The sequence below is a fragment of the Boleophthalmus pectinirostris genome, unplaced genomic scaffold, assembly GCF_026225935.1.
Source record: "Boleophthalmus pectinirostris isolate CB_2022bp ecotype Guang Dong unplaced genomic scaffold, ASM2622593v1 HiC_scaffold_11, whole genome shotgun sequence".
NCBI classification, from domain to species: domain Eukaryota; kingdom Metazoa; phylum Chordata; class Actinopteri; order Gobiiformes; family Gobiidae; genus Boleophthalmus; species Boleophthalmus pectinirostris.
Window position 1 is genome coordinate 22,850,469 of NW_026570994.1, and position 13,500 is coordinate 22,863,968.

A 13,500-nucleotide genomic window follows, 5' to 3' on the forward strand; every position below is an offset into this window, starting at 1 on the left:
GCTACATTTTGCATAAAGTCAAATTTCATTGTGTGTTGATGTGAAATACAATCATAAGCACAGAGACATGACATTCGTTTGAACTTGTTTAATCAGTTTGGTAAAAAAAAACTGGACACTGCTTAGGAACATGCTCATTAAAACGAACAGTTGAGCTTTATTTGCAGACAAACGTGTTTCAATATTCTTCTCCCTCTTCTTCAGTTTGGTAAAAAAACTGGACACTGCTTAGGAACATGCTCATTAAAACGAACAGTTGAGCTTTATTTGCAGACAAACATGTTTTAATATTCTTCACCCTCCTCCTCTCCATCGACGCTATCCAAACCCACCTCTTCATAATCCTTCTCCAGAGCAGCCATGTCCTCTCTGGCCTCGGAGAACTCTCCCTCCTCCATGCCCTCACCCACGTACCAGTGCACGAAGGCCCTCTTGGCGTACATCAGGTCAAACTTGTGGTCCAGTCGAGCCCAGGCCTCAGCGATGGCTGTGGTGTTGCTCAACATGCAGACCGCACGCTGCACTTTGGCCAGGTCTCCTCCTGGCACCACTGTGGGCGGCTGGTAGTTGATGCCAACCTTGAAGCCTGTGGGGCACCAGTCCACGAACTGGATGGAGCGTTTGGTTTTGATGGTGGCAATGGCAGAGTTGACATCTTTGGGAACAACATCTCCACGATACAAAAGACAGCAGGCCATATATTTACCATGACGGGGATCACACTTGACCATCTGATTGGCTGGTTCAAAGCATGCGTTTGTGATGTCAGCGACAGTCAGCTGCTCGTGGTAGGCCTTCTCTGCAGAGATGACTGGAGCGTAGGTGGCTAGAGGGAAGTGGATGCGAGGGTAGGGCACCAAGTTGGTCTGAAACTCTGTCAGATCGACGTTCAGAGCTCCATCGAAGCGCAGAGAGGCAGTGATGGAGGACACGATCTGCCCGATCAACCTGTTGAGGTTGGTGTAAGTGGGACGCTCGATGTCCAGGTTTCTGCGGCAGATGTCGTAGATGGCCTCGTTGTCCACCATGAAGGCGCAGTCGGAGTGCTCCAGAGTGGTGTGGGTGGTCAGGATGGAGTTGTAGGGCTCCACCACAGCAGTGGACACCTGGCAGAACAATGGATTGGTTAGGAAGAACTGACATCAGAAGTATCTAGTTATGCATTTTCTTCAGATCAAATTTGGTCCTACAACTTTAAAATTAAGATTTTCCTTCAAGGCTTCTCACCTGTGGAGCTGGATAAACCGCAAACTCCAGTTTGGACTTTTTGCCGTAGTCGACTGAGAGACGCTCCATCAGCAGAGACGTGAAGCCAGAACCGGTGCCTCCTCCAAATGAGTGGAAGATCAGGAAGCCCTGCAGCCCTGTGCACTGGTCAGCCTGCGGAAAGAGGAAGTTCAAGTTAATGAAAGCACTTAAATGTTTTAATACAGAAGGTTTGACTCATACTCACGAGTTTGCGAGTTCTGTCAAGAACGACATCAATAATCTCTTTGCCGACTGTGTAGTGCCCGCGGGCGTAGTTATTGGCAGCGTCCTCTTTCCCAGAGATCAGCTGTTCAGGGTGGAATAGCTGTCGGTACGTCCCACTGCGCACCTCATCTGAGAGCAAACATTAAATCAATCATTAAATTACCAGTTCATATATATTTATCTTTGCGTACATGTTAGTTGTGTAATTTACCTATGACGGTTGGCTCCAGGTCGACAAACACGGCTCTGGGCACATGTTTCCCGGCTCCTGTCTCACTGAAAAATGTGTTGAAAGAATCGTCTCCTCCTCCAAGCGTTTTGCCACTGGGCATCTGACCGTCAGGCTGGATCCCGTGCTCCAGGCAATACAATTCCCAGCATGCATTGCCCATCTGGACTCCGGCCTGGCCGACATGCATTGAAATACACTCACGCTGTAAAAGAAAGGGGCAAAGGTTAAAGTCTCATTCAAAACATTTTATTGCATCTGAAAAGTGAAAGCACCACTGGGCATGAATAACCTGTATATGCTCTTAAGGTGTTGTGAATAGGGATGGGCATTTGATGAAATTTTCTTAATCGATCGCCGGAAGAATTAATGATCGATTATCGATTAATCATTAGCGTTTTTATATTAAAATGATCATCATTATTATTACTATCTGCATAAATAAATTCAACTTTACGACATATAAACCGTAACGACTCAAGAGCCACATCAGCCCGTTTTAGATTATAATGTGTTTAATTCACTTTTGCGCAACTCTCACAGAAACGAAACTTAACCGCATCGCTAATTTGCATAAACTAAGCGAAGATAAAACTACAGCTCTTGTGTCGCTGATGCGGTCAATTTCTGTTGGACTAAAAGACATGACTCAGGTGAATACAGGTTAGTGTGACCAGATTTGTGTTTGTCAAAACCAGGACACCGTACGAGGGGAGGGGACTCGTCATCGACATTGAGCGACTCTCACCTGGAAAAACTTTCCCACTGGACACCGTAACATATGTGCCGCTTTGTACACTGTGCACAAGGCCTCACACTTGTCCCGAACGCAACGGAAAGCGTGGAATTTCTTCTACAAATCATCGTTAAATACGCATTTGTGCTTCGATACGTTGCTGACTGTGTGTCTGCTCGCGCTTTCTGAGTGCAGAGAGACACATGTATGGACCTGTTTGGTCACACTACGCACAGCAACCTACATTCGGTTTGTCGATTAAAATGAACGTAATCGATGAAATTCTTAATGATCAATTATCGATTAATCGACTAACCACGCCCATCCCTAGTTGTGAATAAAGTTAAATAATTGGTTGTGTGTAATGGAAGGTTTTTGATAATCCACCAAAATATGGCAAATTTGGCGGCAAATTTGGCGGGAAATGTGTGTGTGTTCTGTGTAGTAAAGTCTGTCTGCGCCATTACGCGTCACGTTAGGTTCAGCAGACCGGTTTGAGCCTGTAGCTCTCCTCTCCCCTCCCCAAACAGAGGCACAGCAAATCCGTATCACACCACCAGGGAGGGGAGAAGGAGCCCACACAGGCCGGAAAAAGGTGCCTCCCTCCCCCATAGCGGCAAACGGCACGGCCTCTATCTGATGGCGCCTCTGGTTTAGGCTTAAAACTTTGAGCCCAAATACTCCAGGGGATTTTAGGCCTTGCGGGATTGACGCAGTGAACGTGGCCAGTTTAACGCACGAGACTCGGGGTCAACAACCAACGACATTTTTACAAACTAGTTTTAACAATGCCTGACATGTGCAGGGGCAACCTTGAGCCCCTGACACAATCTTTTAGCAAGTTGTATAATATTTTTTCTTGGCTGAATAACAAGGTAACATATTTGGACATATGAAACTAGACATTGTAGAAAAGAAGGCGGACAGTTAACAGTAATTCACGGATTATCGCGGGCTTCCTGAACTGCGTCAGCTCCAATTTGCGCAACAACGTTCAGGCTAAACACGTAGGTTAAATAAGTTATTTGATCGCTCTGCGGGTATTTAAGAGACGAGAAACGCACCATGTTCACATTTGTTTTGTAAATACGTCATCGGTACTCACCATTTTGATAACTGTTCTCCTCTACACCGACGGTTAAGAGTCTCTGGTAAAGGCAGCTCTCTGTGGCGGACTTGGGCGGTGCCTTTTATTTATACATTTTGAGCAGTGGGCGGGGCCAGTGCGTCACGCTCTACGCGCCTAGGCGGGAGCAAACGTGACGATGTCATCTTCACGTCGTGGATCATGGCGTAAAAAATAAAAAATAAAACACTTTATTTTGCATTGGAATAATGTATTATTTGGCTTTGATTCTCATTTACAAAAAAGTTCGATCTACCTAATTAATCTCTTATTATTAATGTCAAAGTATCATATCCTCTCGTGTAAATTTTCTGGTTAAAGGCCAACCTTTGTTGCTTTCAATAATAGTTTCAGACAATACATTCTTTCAATAAAATTTTTTGAGAAATAGAAGGCAGTCGATACTGTAGAAATCTGTACAGCTTTGAATGTTTTCACTTGAACTCTGACCCCCGTGTGAAAGTAGAGCGTTTCCCCCTTTCCTGTCCTCTTTTATTTCCCCCTCCTTTCTTTTTTATTGCTTTACTTATTATTTATATTATTTGTAAATTTTATACGATACAGTTCTTGAATGTAAAACACAGCTCTTTGTACACTGCATTATGTATACACTGCTTTATTTTTCATAAAAAAAAAAAAAAGTAAAAATATGAAATCGAATAGAAAGCTTGATACAAACCTACAATTTTATTGCAGGTTTAAACTGCAGGTTTAGTGTGTATCACAGGAAAAGACATAGTCAGAGACAAGATTTATTAATATTAATATCATTTGGTGTTGTAAATTCAAATCTGTGTGACAGCAACATGATACAGAGAACAAACTCCAGAGATGCTCTAGTACTCCTCTCCCTCCTCCTCCCCTTCTCCCTCGATACTGTCCATGCCCACCTCTTCATAATCCTTCTCCAGAGCAGCCATGTCCTCTCTGGCCTCGGAGAACTCTCCCTCCTCCATGCCCTCACCCACGTACCAGTGCACGAAGGCCCTCTTGGCGTACATCAGGTCAAACTTGTGGTCCAGTCGAGCCCAGGCCTCAGCGATGGCTGTGGTGTTGCTCAACATGCAGACCGCACGCTGCACTTTGGCCAGGTCTCCTCCTGGCACCACTGTGGGCGGCTGGTAGTTGATGCCAACCTTGAAGCCTGTGGGGCACCAGTCCACGAACTGGATGGTGCGTTTGGTTTTGATGGTGGCAATGGCAGAGTTGACATCTTTGGGAACAACATCTCCACGAAATAACAAACAGCAGGCCATGTATTTACCGTGACGGGGATCACACTTGACCATCTGATTGGCTGGTTCAAAGCAGGCGTTGGTTATCTCAGCCACAGACAACTGCTCGTGGTAGGCCTTCTCTGCAGAGATGACTGGAGCGTAGGTGGCTAGAGGGAAGTGGATGCGAGGGTAGGGCACCAAGTTGGTCTGAAACTCTGTCAGATCGACGTTCAGAGCTCCATCGAAGCGCAGAGAGGCAGTGATGGAGGACACGATCTGCCCGATCAACCTGTTGAGGTTGGTGTAAGTGGGACGCTCGATGTCCAGGTTTCTGCGGCAGATGTCGTAGATGGCCTCGTTGTCCACCATGAAGGCGCAGTCGGAGTGCTCCAGAGTGGTGTGGGTGGTCAGGATGGAGTTGTAGGGCTCCACCACAGCAGTGGACACCTGGGAGAGGGAAGCATCGTTACTAAAACGAGACTGCTCCTGTGGTCACAGCATTAACCTGTTTTTGTATTATCTGTTGTACCTGTGGAGCTGGGTAAATCGCAAACTCCAGTTTGGATTTTTTGCCGTAGTCGACTGAGAGACGCTCCATCAGCAGAGACGTGAAGCCAGAACCGGTGCCTCCTCCAAACGAGTGGAAGATCAGGAAGCCCTGCAGCCCTGTGCACTGGTCAGCCTGCGGACAAGAATAAAACTATTAGACAGACAGACATGACCCACATGAACGGTTCCTGTTTTAGTGATGATGATGGCACATAAACTTTAGAATAAAATGTAAACAGTTATTTTGAGAGGATTTTTGTAGAGCAAACACTGATGGTTTGGCTGGAGATTCATAAAAACTTAAGAATAAGACATTTGTTAAAAACAGCTAATTGGGCTCAATGGTTACAGAAAGATACTGGAAGGACTGATGATTTATTTCAAAGAAGGAAACTACAATCGTGTGTTCACTATTAGACGAATCTTCAGAGATGAGTCTTTGAAGATGAATTGAACCACACTGGTGTCTCACACTGGTGAGAGCGACTGACCAGTTTGCGGATGCGGTCCAGCACGATGTCGATGATCTCTTTGCCGATGGTGTAGTGTCCGCGGGCGTAGTTATTGGCCGCATCCTCCTTCCCCGTGATGAGCTGCTCGGGGTGGAAGAGCTGCCGGTACGTCCCAGTGCGCACCTCATCTGTCGGGGAAGATGAAACACATGAACAACAGTTTCAAATGACTGAAAAAAGGAGAGCCAAGTTTTGCAGATGATGTTGACGAGTCTCTGACGCTGCTACAACTGCGGGTTAAAAAAAAAAAAAAAACTGTGGACAGGCTTTTAGAGAAGCAGCAGTTTATAGCAAGAGGAAGTTGATGAAGCTGGTTCTAACAACTTTCAGTCTGTGTGGAAACCAAGCATTACAAAATGTCCGAACCGACCTGGAGAGGATTCTCATTGGAAACTTTGGTTCTTAGGTAACGTTATATCTTTTGTTTATGATTATATTTCCTTAACTCTCTTCTACCAGTGTATTCTCACGAGAGACCTGCGGGGGGAGCTATATCACTGATGTTATTTAGTTCTGCTTTAAACTTTCCATCTGTAAGTTTTTTTGTTTTTTTTTACCAGTAGATTTCAGATGTGAAACTTGCTCTCCTTCCCTTCACAACAGGGCTAATTAAATGGAAACTTTAAATGTCAGAAATATTAGATAATCCAATTGTGTGTAGAATCCCTCAGTCAGGCACCAGCCAATGAGTGAAGAGACAGACATTCTGTGTTGGCAACGATTCCTGAGATTGAGGATTTAAAGCCGGAACAAAGAGAATGTTTGGTGAATTTTATCTCAGGGAAAGACGTTATTGTTCTTCTTCCTACAGGATTTGGCACATTACATACATCACGACCAAACAGCAGCGATTGGTTAAATAAAAAAAGTACCTGCCTACTGTTGAGTGAAAAAACCCTAATGTTGCGAGGTCACACGGTTTCTACGAGGTGAAACCAGCTCATGAATTAGGGTAAAGATCTGGGCCTATTACACGAGAATACTTGCAGGTAAAAACTACAAAATATTTTATGGGAAGTGCCTTTTGTTTAGACGGTGACGGCGTTTTTTTGGGGCTTAAAAACGCAAAAATCTGAAACCACCTCCAGAGTGGAAAAGTTAAATCCGCTCCACCATAGTGTTTCCATCTACACTGCCCAAGACGCAAAACTCTGGTCAGATGTGCTCAGGTCGTGTACGTGTTTACATGCAGTGTTGGGAAGTTTACTTTTAAAATGTATTCCCCTACAGATTACAGATTACATACTCCAAAATGTAGTCTGTAACGGAATCCATTAAATTACTTAAAGTGAGTAATGTAATCTGAATACTTTGGATTACTTGATTTGCTGTAGAGAAGCAAAGACGAGGAAATCTTCACATAAGAAGTTTTGTCTGATAAAAGAAAATGAAAAGCCCAGACTTTACTGAACCAAATTAAAACTATTGATAGAAGACGAGACATGTCCACACAGCAGGATTTAGTCCTATTAAATCCTGTTTTAGTCCTGTTTTAGACCTGGTTTTAGTCCTGGTTTAGTCCTGGTTTAGTCCTGGTTTAGTCCTGGTTTAGTCCTGGTTTAGTCCTGGTCTAGACCTGGTTTTAGACCTGTTTTAGACCTGTTTTAGACCTGGTTTAGTCCTGGTTTTAGACCTTGTTTAGACCTGGTTTTAGTCCTGGTTTAGATCTAGTTTAGACCTGGTTTTAGTCCTGGTTTAGATCTAGTTTAGACCTGATTTTAGTCCTGGTTTAGATCTAGTTTAGACCTGGTTTTAGTCCTGGTTTAGTCCTGTTTAGTCCTGTCTTAGACCTGGTTTTAGACCTGGTTCAGACCTGGTTTAGATCTAGTTTAGATCTAGTTTAGACCTGGTTTTAGTTGTGGTTTAGTCCTGGTTTAATCCTGGTTTAGTTTCAGCAATGAGTGGAATTACAGGGGAAAAAAAAGAAAGAAAAAAAGGGGGATATAGCTCAAAATGTGAAAACAGGAAAATACCGCCGTGTAATCCATTTATTTCAACAAAGTAACTGTAATCTAATTACCACTCACTGAAACAGTAACTGTAACCGAATACAGTTACTCATAATTTGTACTCTGATTACGTAACTCCGGTACATGTAATCTGTTACTCCCAACACTGTTTACATCACATACATACAGAACACAGAAACCTGACATGCGCACACAATTGAATTCCACACACTTTTGCGTGACTGTATGCACACAGATTTCCTCCTGAAAACGCTCGTCTAAACGCAGCACCACTTTTGTGTCTTGTGTTCAAACCCTCATCATATAAATCTAGTCTTAGTCTAATCCAGTCTATCAAATATTACACTTTTTTCCTTCAGCGTTGGTCCTTTGTTTACATTCAGAGGTTAGTGTTTGTGTTCTCTCTCTAAAACCTTCAAATCAGGCAAGAAATCTCGGGGTAATAATGGAATCAGACTTGAACTTTAACAGCCACATCAAATCAATAACATCTGCAGCCTTTTACCATCTAAAAAATAGAGCAAAAATCAAAGGTTTACTGTCTAAATCAGACTTGGAGAAACTTATCCATGCGTTTGTCTCCAGTAGGTTAGATACTGTAATGTTCTGCTCACTGGTCTCTCCAAACGACCTGTGAGACGCTGCAGAACATCCAGAACATCCAGAACATCCAGAACATCCACAACATCCAGAACATCCACAACATCCACAACATCCACAACATCCACAACATCCACAACATCCAGAACATCCAGAACATCCAGAACACTGCAGCTTGGATCCTGACTCGAACTAGGAAGTACGAGCACATAAGTCCTGGTCTCAGGTCTCTGCTCTGGCTCCTGTGGCTCAGAGACTTTAAAGCATCTTTGTTTGTACAAGTGTCTCCATGTCCGAGCACCAAAGTCCATCTGTGACATGTTAGTGTCATATGAACATCTCACACTCTGAGGACCTCAGGGACCGACCTCCTGCTGGTGCCCAGAGTCACGACTAAACAAGGGGAGTCAGAGTTTCAGGTTCATGCAGCTAAAACCTGGAACAGTCTGAACATGTGAGACAGACTCTTCTGTGACGCTGTTTAAATCCAGACTCTAAACATTTCTGTTTAACTGTGCAAATAACTGAAAGGTTTTCATTCCACACTCTTCTCTCCAATTTATGTCTCTCTTTTTTAATTTTAATCTTCATGATTATTTATGTTTTGATTTGTTTTTATTATGATTTTAATGTATTTCTTATTCTGTAAAGCACTTTGAATTACTTTGTGTACGAATTGTGCTGTACAAATAAACTTGCCTTGCCTTTGTGCAGTCGGTGTAAACTCTTGTTCTTACCAATGACCGTCGGCTCCAGGTCCACAAACACGGCTCTGGGCACGTGTTTCCCGGCTCCCGTCTCACTGAAAAACGTGTTGAACGAATCATCTCCTCCTCCGATGGTCTTGTCACTGGGCATCTGACCGTCGGGCTGGATCCCGTGCTCCAGGCAGTACAGCTCCCAGCATGCATTGCCGATCTGAGAGCCGGCCTGGCCCACGTGCACGGAGATGCATTCACGCTGCGGGAGAACAGAATGAAAACATTCAAATCCAAATCAATGAATAAACAAGAGTGTGACCCTGCGCTTGCACAGTCTAACAATGGATTTCCAATTTAATCAGAATTTCACACCCTGGTGAGTTTCCAGTTAGGTAATTAATAATCTAAAGGATATTTAAAGTGTTAATTCGTGTCTGGAGATCGTGTCCAGTATTCCACTGCACACATATTTCTACTTAAAGCTCTTCATTTGTTCTGATAATGCCTTGTAAGTTGTAAGTTTAAATGATACTGGTACTAATTCTTTTTAATGGGAGAGCAGTGTTGGGAAGGTTAACTTCAAAATGTAATCCCCTACAGATTACAGATTACACACCCCAAAATGTAGTTTGTAACATAATCCATTAAATTACTTAAAGTGAGTAATGTAATCTGAATACTTTGGATTACTTGATTTGCTGTAGAGAAACAAAGACTCGGATTTCTTCACATAAGAAGTTTTGTCTGATAAAAGAAAATAAAAAGACCAGACTTTACTGAACCGTATTAAAAATATAATTGATAGAAGAAGACGAGACACGTCCACACAGCCTGGTCCTGTTAAATCCTGTTTTAGTCCTGATTTAGACCTGGGTTCAATCCTGGTTCAATCCCGATTTAGACCTGGTTTAGACTTGGTTTTAGTCCTGGTTTAGTGTCCGGCAATGAGTGGAATTACAAAAAAAAAAAAGGGATTTAGCCCAAAATGTGAAAACAGGAAAATACCACCGTGTAATCCATTTATTTCAATAAAGTAACTGTAATCCAATTACCTCTCACAGAAACAGTAACTGTAACTGAATAGAGTTACTCATAATTTGTACTCTGATTACATAACTCTGGCACATGTAATCTGTTACTCCCCAACGCTGTGGGAGAGGATGTAATTTGGAAGTAATAACGTTTATTATTGTATTTAAGCATTTTTTGTCTTTAAATTAAAATTAATCTATGGTGAGTAAAGGGAATCTTGGTGTCATTCTAACATACCTCAACGTGCCTCTAACTAGATTGAACAATTCTAATGGGATAATTTTTCTAAAAGTCTACGGGAAAGCACGAAAGTTGATCAGAAAGAAGTGATTTACCTGAACTACAACAGGTGGGTAAGGCAAGTTCATTTGTACAGCACAATTCGTACACAAAGTCATTCAGAGTGACCTGTGCACATAATTAAATCTTTCACACGTAAAATTACAGTTAGTCCCTCTCACTTTTTTGTTGTTGTTGGTGAAAATCAAACTCTTAAACACTCGAATCGATCACAAACTCCTGAAAATTTGTCGTTTAAATCTATTTTGTTTTCAGACGAGCTTAAAACTTTACTCTTTTTTTTTTTTTTGCATTTCCTTATCTGTGCGTCGTGTCGTCACGGTAACGCCTGAACATTCCATCCATAGAGACACACGTAGAAAACCCCCCCTGCAAACTCCTTCCGTCATTTGTTTAGACGAGTTAAATATTCAAAATGGTCGAAGCGCCTTTTGTTTCCCGAGCGAGTTTGACCGAGGTTGAACTTTTGCAAACCTCAACAATCCAACTTTAACTTAATTTACATTTTTTTCCCATTGTTTAATTCTCTTATAATAATAGTAAATTTCGAGTTGAACTTTGTGACATTCTGTTGATTTAGTCAAGCACAAGTTTTTCATTTTAATTTGATTCGTCGCACAATGATTTTACAAGGAATGTTTGAGCAAAGACTTACCATGTTGAAGCAGTAGTAGTAGTAGTAGTAGTAGTAGTAGTAGTAGTAGTAGTAGTAGTAGTAGTAGTAGTAGTAGTAGTTGTTTGTCCGGAGGTGGCAGAGCGTCGGAGAAAGGGTGCAGGTCTCTCGGTCTCGTGCTTTATAAACCAGGACGTCTCCACGGCAACGGCGTCTCTGGTAACTGGATCCCCACTGATTAACAAACAACAGTTCACTCATCGACCAGAGCGAGGACGGAGAGATCACAATTTAACATCAAATACACAAAGGATTGAAGTAAAAATCTGATTTCATAACACAACACAAAGTTATGTCAAGAAATATAAACATTCTTTACTCGTGTTTTCCGCTCGGAGGCGACGTAGACGATGTTTTCACTCAGAACTGCTGCTTCAATAAAACATGAAGCTGAGACTCAGAGGTTGGGACTTGGACTCGAGTCAAGACTTGAGTCGTCATTTTTAGGACTTGAGACTTGACTTGATAAAACAGACAAAGACTTGGGACTCGACTTGGACTTGAAGCGCAATGACATGGGACATGACTTGGGCTTGAGCCTTGGGACTTACTCATTTTGACATTTAAAAACCAAACATTTGCATTTCTACAACTCTTCTAAATACTCCTAAATAAAAATACCATGATTTTTAAGCACAGTTTAGTTTAAAATTCATATAAACTGCAAAAATCTAAGCTGTATTTGGTGCTTTTTTGGTTTAAAGACTTAGAACATAGAGAAAAATCCTGTGCAAATTGTGAGATTTATTAGGACAAACCGGGCAACGTTTCGGGCAAACAGAATGAAACGTTGCCCGGTTTGTCCTAATAAATCTCACAATTTGCGAGTAAGACGATGAGGGGGATGTTTCTCAATGTTTTTGGACAGTTCCCTCTGCTCCAACTCACCTGTCTGATGTAATCGATGTGCGAAGTTCTGTTTTGGTTTAAAGACTTGAAATGACTTGAAGCTCAAAGTAGACGACCCGGACTTGACTCAGGACTCGACTTGGACTTGCCTGTCTTGCTCTGTCTTGGGACTTGACTTGGACTTGAGGTCAAAGACTTAATTGAGACTTGCAAAACTACGACTTGGTCCCACCTCTGCTGGACAAATCTCAGTTCATCTCAGAGAGTCAAATATGAGACGATTTGTTTCTTCTACGTTCGGCCAAACTTTACTTAAAGCTGCAACATGTAACTTTTTGGTTGGGAGTCCGTCACTATCTTGTCTCTATGGATTTGCTATGGATTTTCTTTATCATTATTATTAGTTTGTACGACCGTAAACAAAAACAAAACTGGCATCTTTAAATAAATGAAGATAAGAATGAAGAAAAAAAATTGAAGATGGGAAAACTAGTGAGTCTGGTGGAAATTATTGTGTCCTTAGGCAAGAAACTTCACTCACATTTCCCATTAATTCATGATTAATGTTGGTGTTGGTCAGAAGGGCCAATGGCTTGGACTGGGAGCCTCAGTTCTGTCAGTCTGCCCCAGGACAGCTGTGGCTCCAGAGTGTGAGTAATGTGAATCCAAATGAAGAAAAGTGATGGACTTTTGTTCCTTTGTTTCTGATCACCTTGGGGATTATCTCTGTGGAGGTTTGAGTTAATTATTGTTTAAAGACCAGTCCCTGTTGCCATGGAGACAAAAGGACAATGGGCAGAGCAGAGAAACAAGAAACACACTCATCCAAAACCACCTGGGCCTGTTCGTGTCATTGTCTTTGAAGAATTATAATAAACACGATTTAACACGCCTCTTACAAACCGAGATGTTGGTGCATGTTCTGGTCGAGCTCCAGAAAACCCACGATTATTTATGTTTGCATCTTTGAAACTAAATGAAAGAGTACGGAATACAATCTCTCAAAATGTACATTCCAAATATGAACTTTATGTTTTATTTGTCTGCTTCTCCTGCTCTGACACACGACGCAGAACTGTGGATGTGAAAACTGGAGCAGCACGAAGATGAGTTTTAAAGCAATGTGAGCTGCTCCTGCCGTGTCTCCTTACACTTATCATTATACTGACAGACACACAGATCCAGTGTTACAGTCATGGTAGACTACTACTACTACTACTACTACTACTACTACTACTACTACTACCAAAGTAGTAATAGTAGTAGAAGTATATACTGCACACACATGTGTAACTGGGCTTAAAGAAAAAGAAACACACACAAACTAGGACTAAAACAAAAACAGATTTCTTACAGATTTCTTCTTATTCTTCCTCTTCTCTGGGGTCAGGTGTCGGGGGCATCAGTCTATGCAGGGACTCCCAGACTTCCTTCACCCCAGACACTTCCTCCAGCTCCTCCAGTGGGACCTGAGGTGTTCCCAGTCCAGACCAGAGACATCATCCCTCCAGTGTGTCCTGGGGTCTTCCCCGG

The 13,500-nt window shown here is 42.4% G+C and overlaps 2 protein-coding genes across 2 annotated transcripts; both read right to left on the reverse strand.

Moving 5' to 3' along the window:
- Positions 1–73: 73 nt before the first annotated feature.
- On the reverse strand, positions 74–3,629 carry LOC110160350 (tubulin alpha chain-like). Its single transcript, XM_055165848.1, has 5 exons — positions 3,544–3,629; positions 1,685–1,907; positions 1,454–1,602; positions 1,228–1,380; positions 74–1,106 (listed from the first exon to the last, which is right to left on the reverse strand). Exons 1-5 carry the CDS (start codon positions 3,544–3,546, stop codon positions 285–287), a joined length of 1,350 nt encoding a protein of 449 aa, XP_055021823.1. The 5' UTR covers positions 3,547–3,629; the 3' UTR covers positions 74–284.
- Positions 3,630–4,385: 756 nt separating this feature from the next.
- Positions 4,386–11,118, reverse strand: LOC110165998 (tubulin alpha-1A chain). Its single transcript, XM_020931197.2, has 5 exons — positions 11,101–11,118; positions 9,150–9,372; positions 5,822–5,970; positions 5,311–5,463; positions 4,386–5,228 (listed from the first exon to the last, which is right to left on the reverse strand). The coding sequence occupies exons 1-5, from the start codon at positions 11,101–11,103 to the stop codon at positions 4,401–4,403; spliced, it is 1,356 nt and encodes a 451-aa protein (XP_020786856.2). The 5' UTR covers positions 11,104–11,118; the 3' UTR covers positions 4,386–4,400.
- Between the last annotated feature and the right edge of the window lie 2,382 nt (positions 11,119–13,500).

Excerpts from the sequence above, each read along its gene's own strand:
- LOC110160350 (XM_055165848.1), bottom strand. Across the intron at positions 1,603-1,684 it reads CCTGGAGCCAACCGTCATAG|ATGAGGTGCGCAGTGGGACG; the intron begins GTAAATTACACA and ends GTTTGCTCTCAG. Across the intron at positions 1,381-1,453 it reads TTGACAGAACTCGCAAACTC|GCTGACCAGTGCACAGGGCT; the intron begins GTGAGTATGAGT and ends CTCTTTCCGCAG.
- LOC110165998 (XM_020931197.2), bottom strand. Across the intron at positions 5,971-9,149 it reads CCTGGAGCCGACGGTCATTG|ATGAGGTGCGCACTGGGACG; the intron begins GTAAGAACAAGA and ends CTTCCCCGACAG. Across the intron at positions 5,229-5,310 it reads CGATTTACCCAGCTCCACAG|GTGTCCACTGCTGTGGTGGA; the intron begins GTACAACAGATA and ends TCCCTCTCCCAG.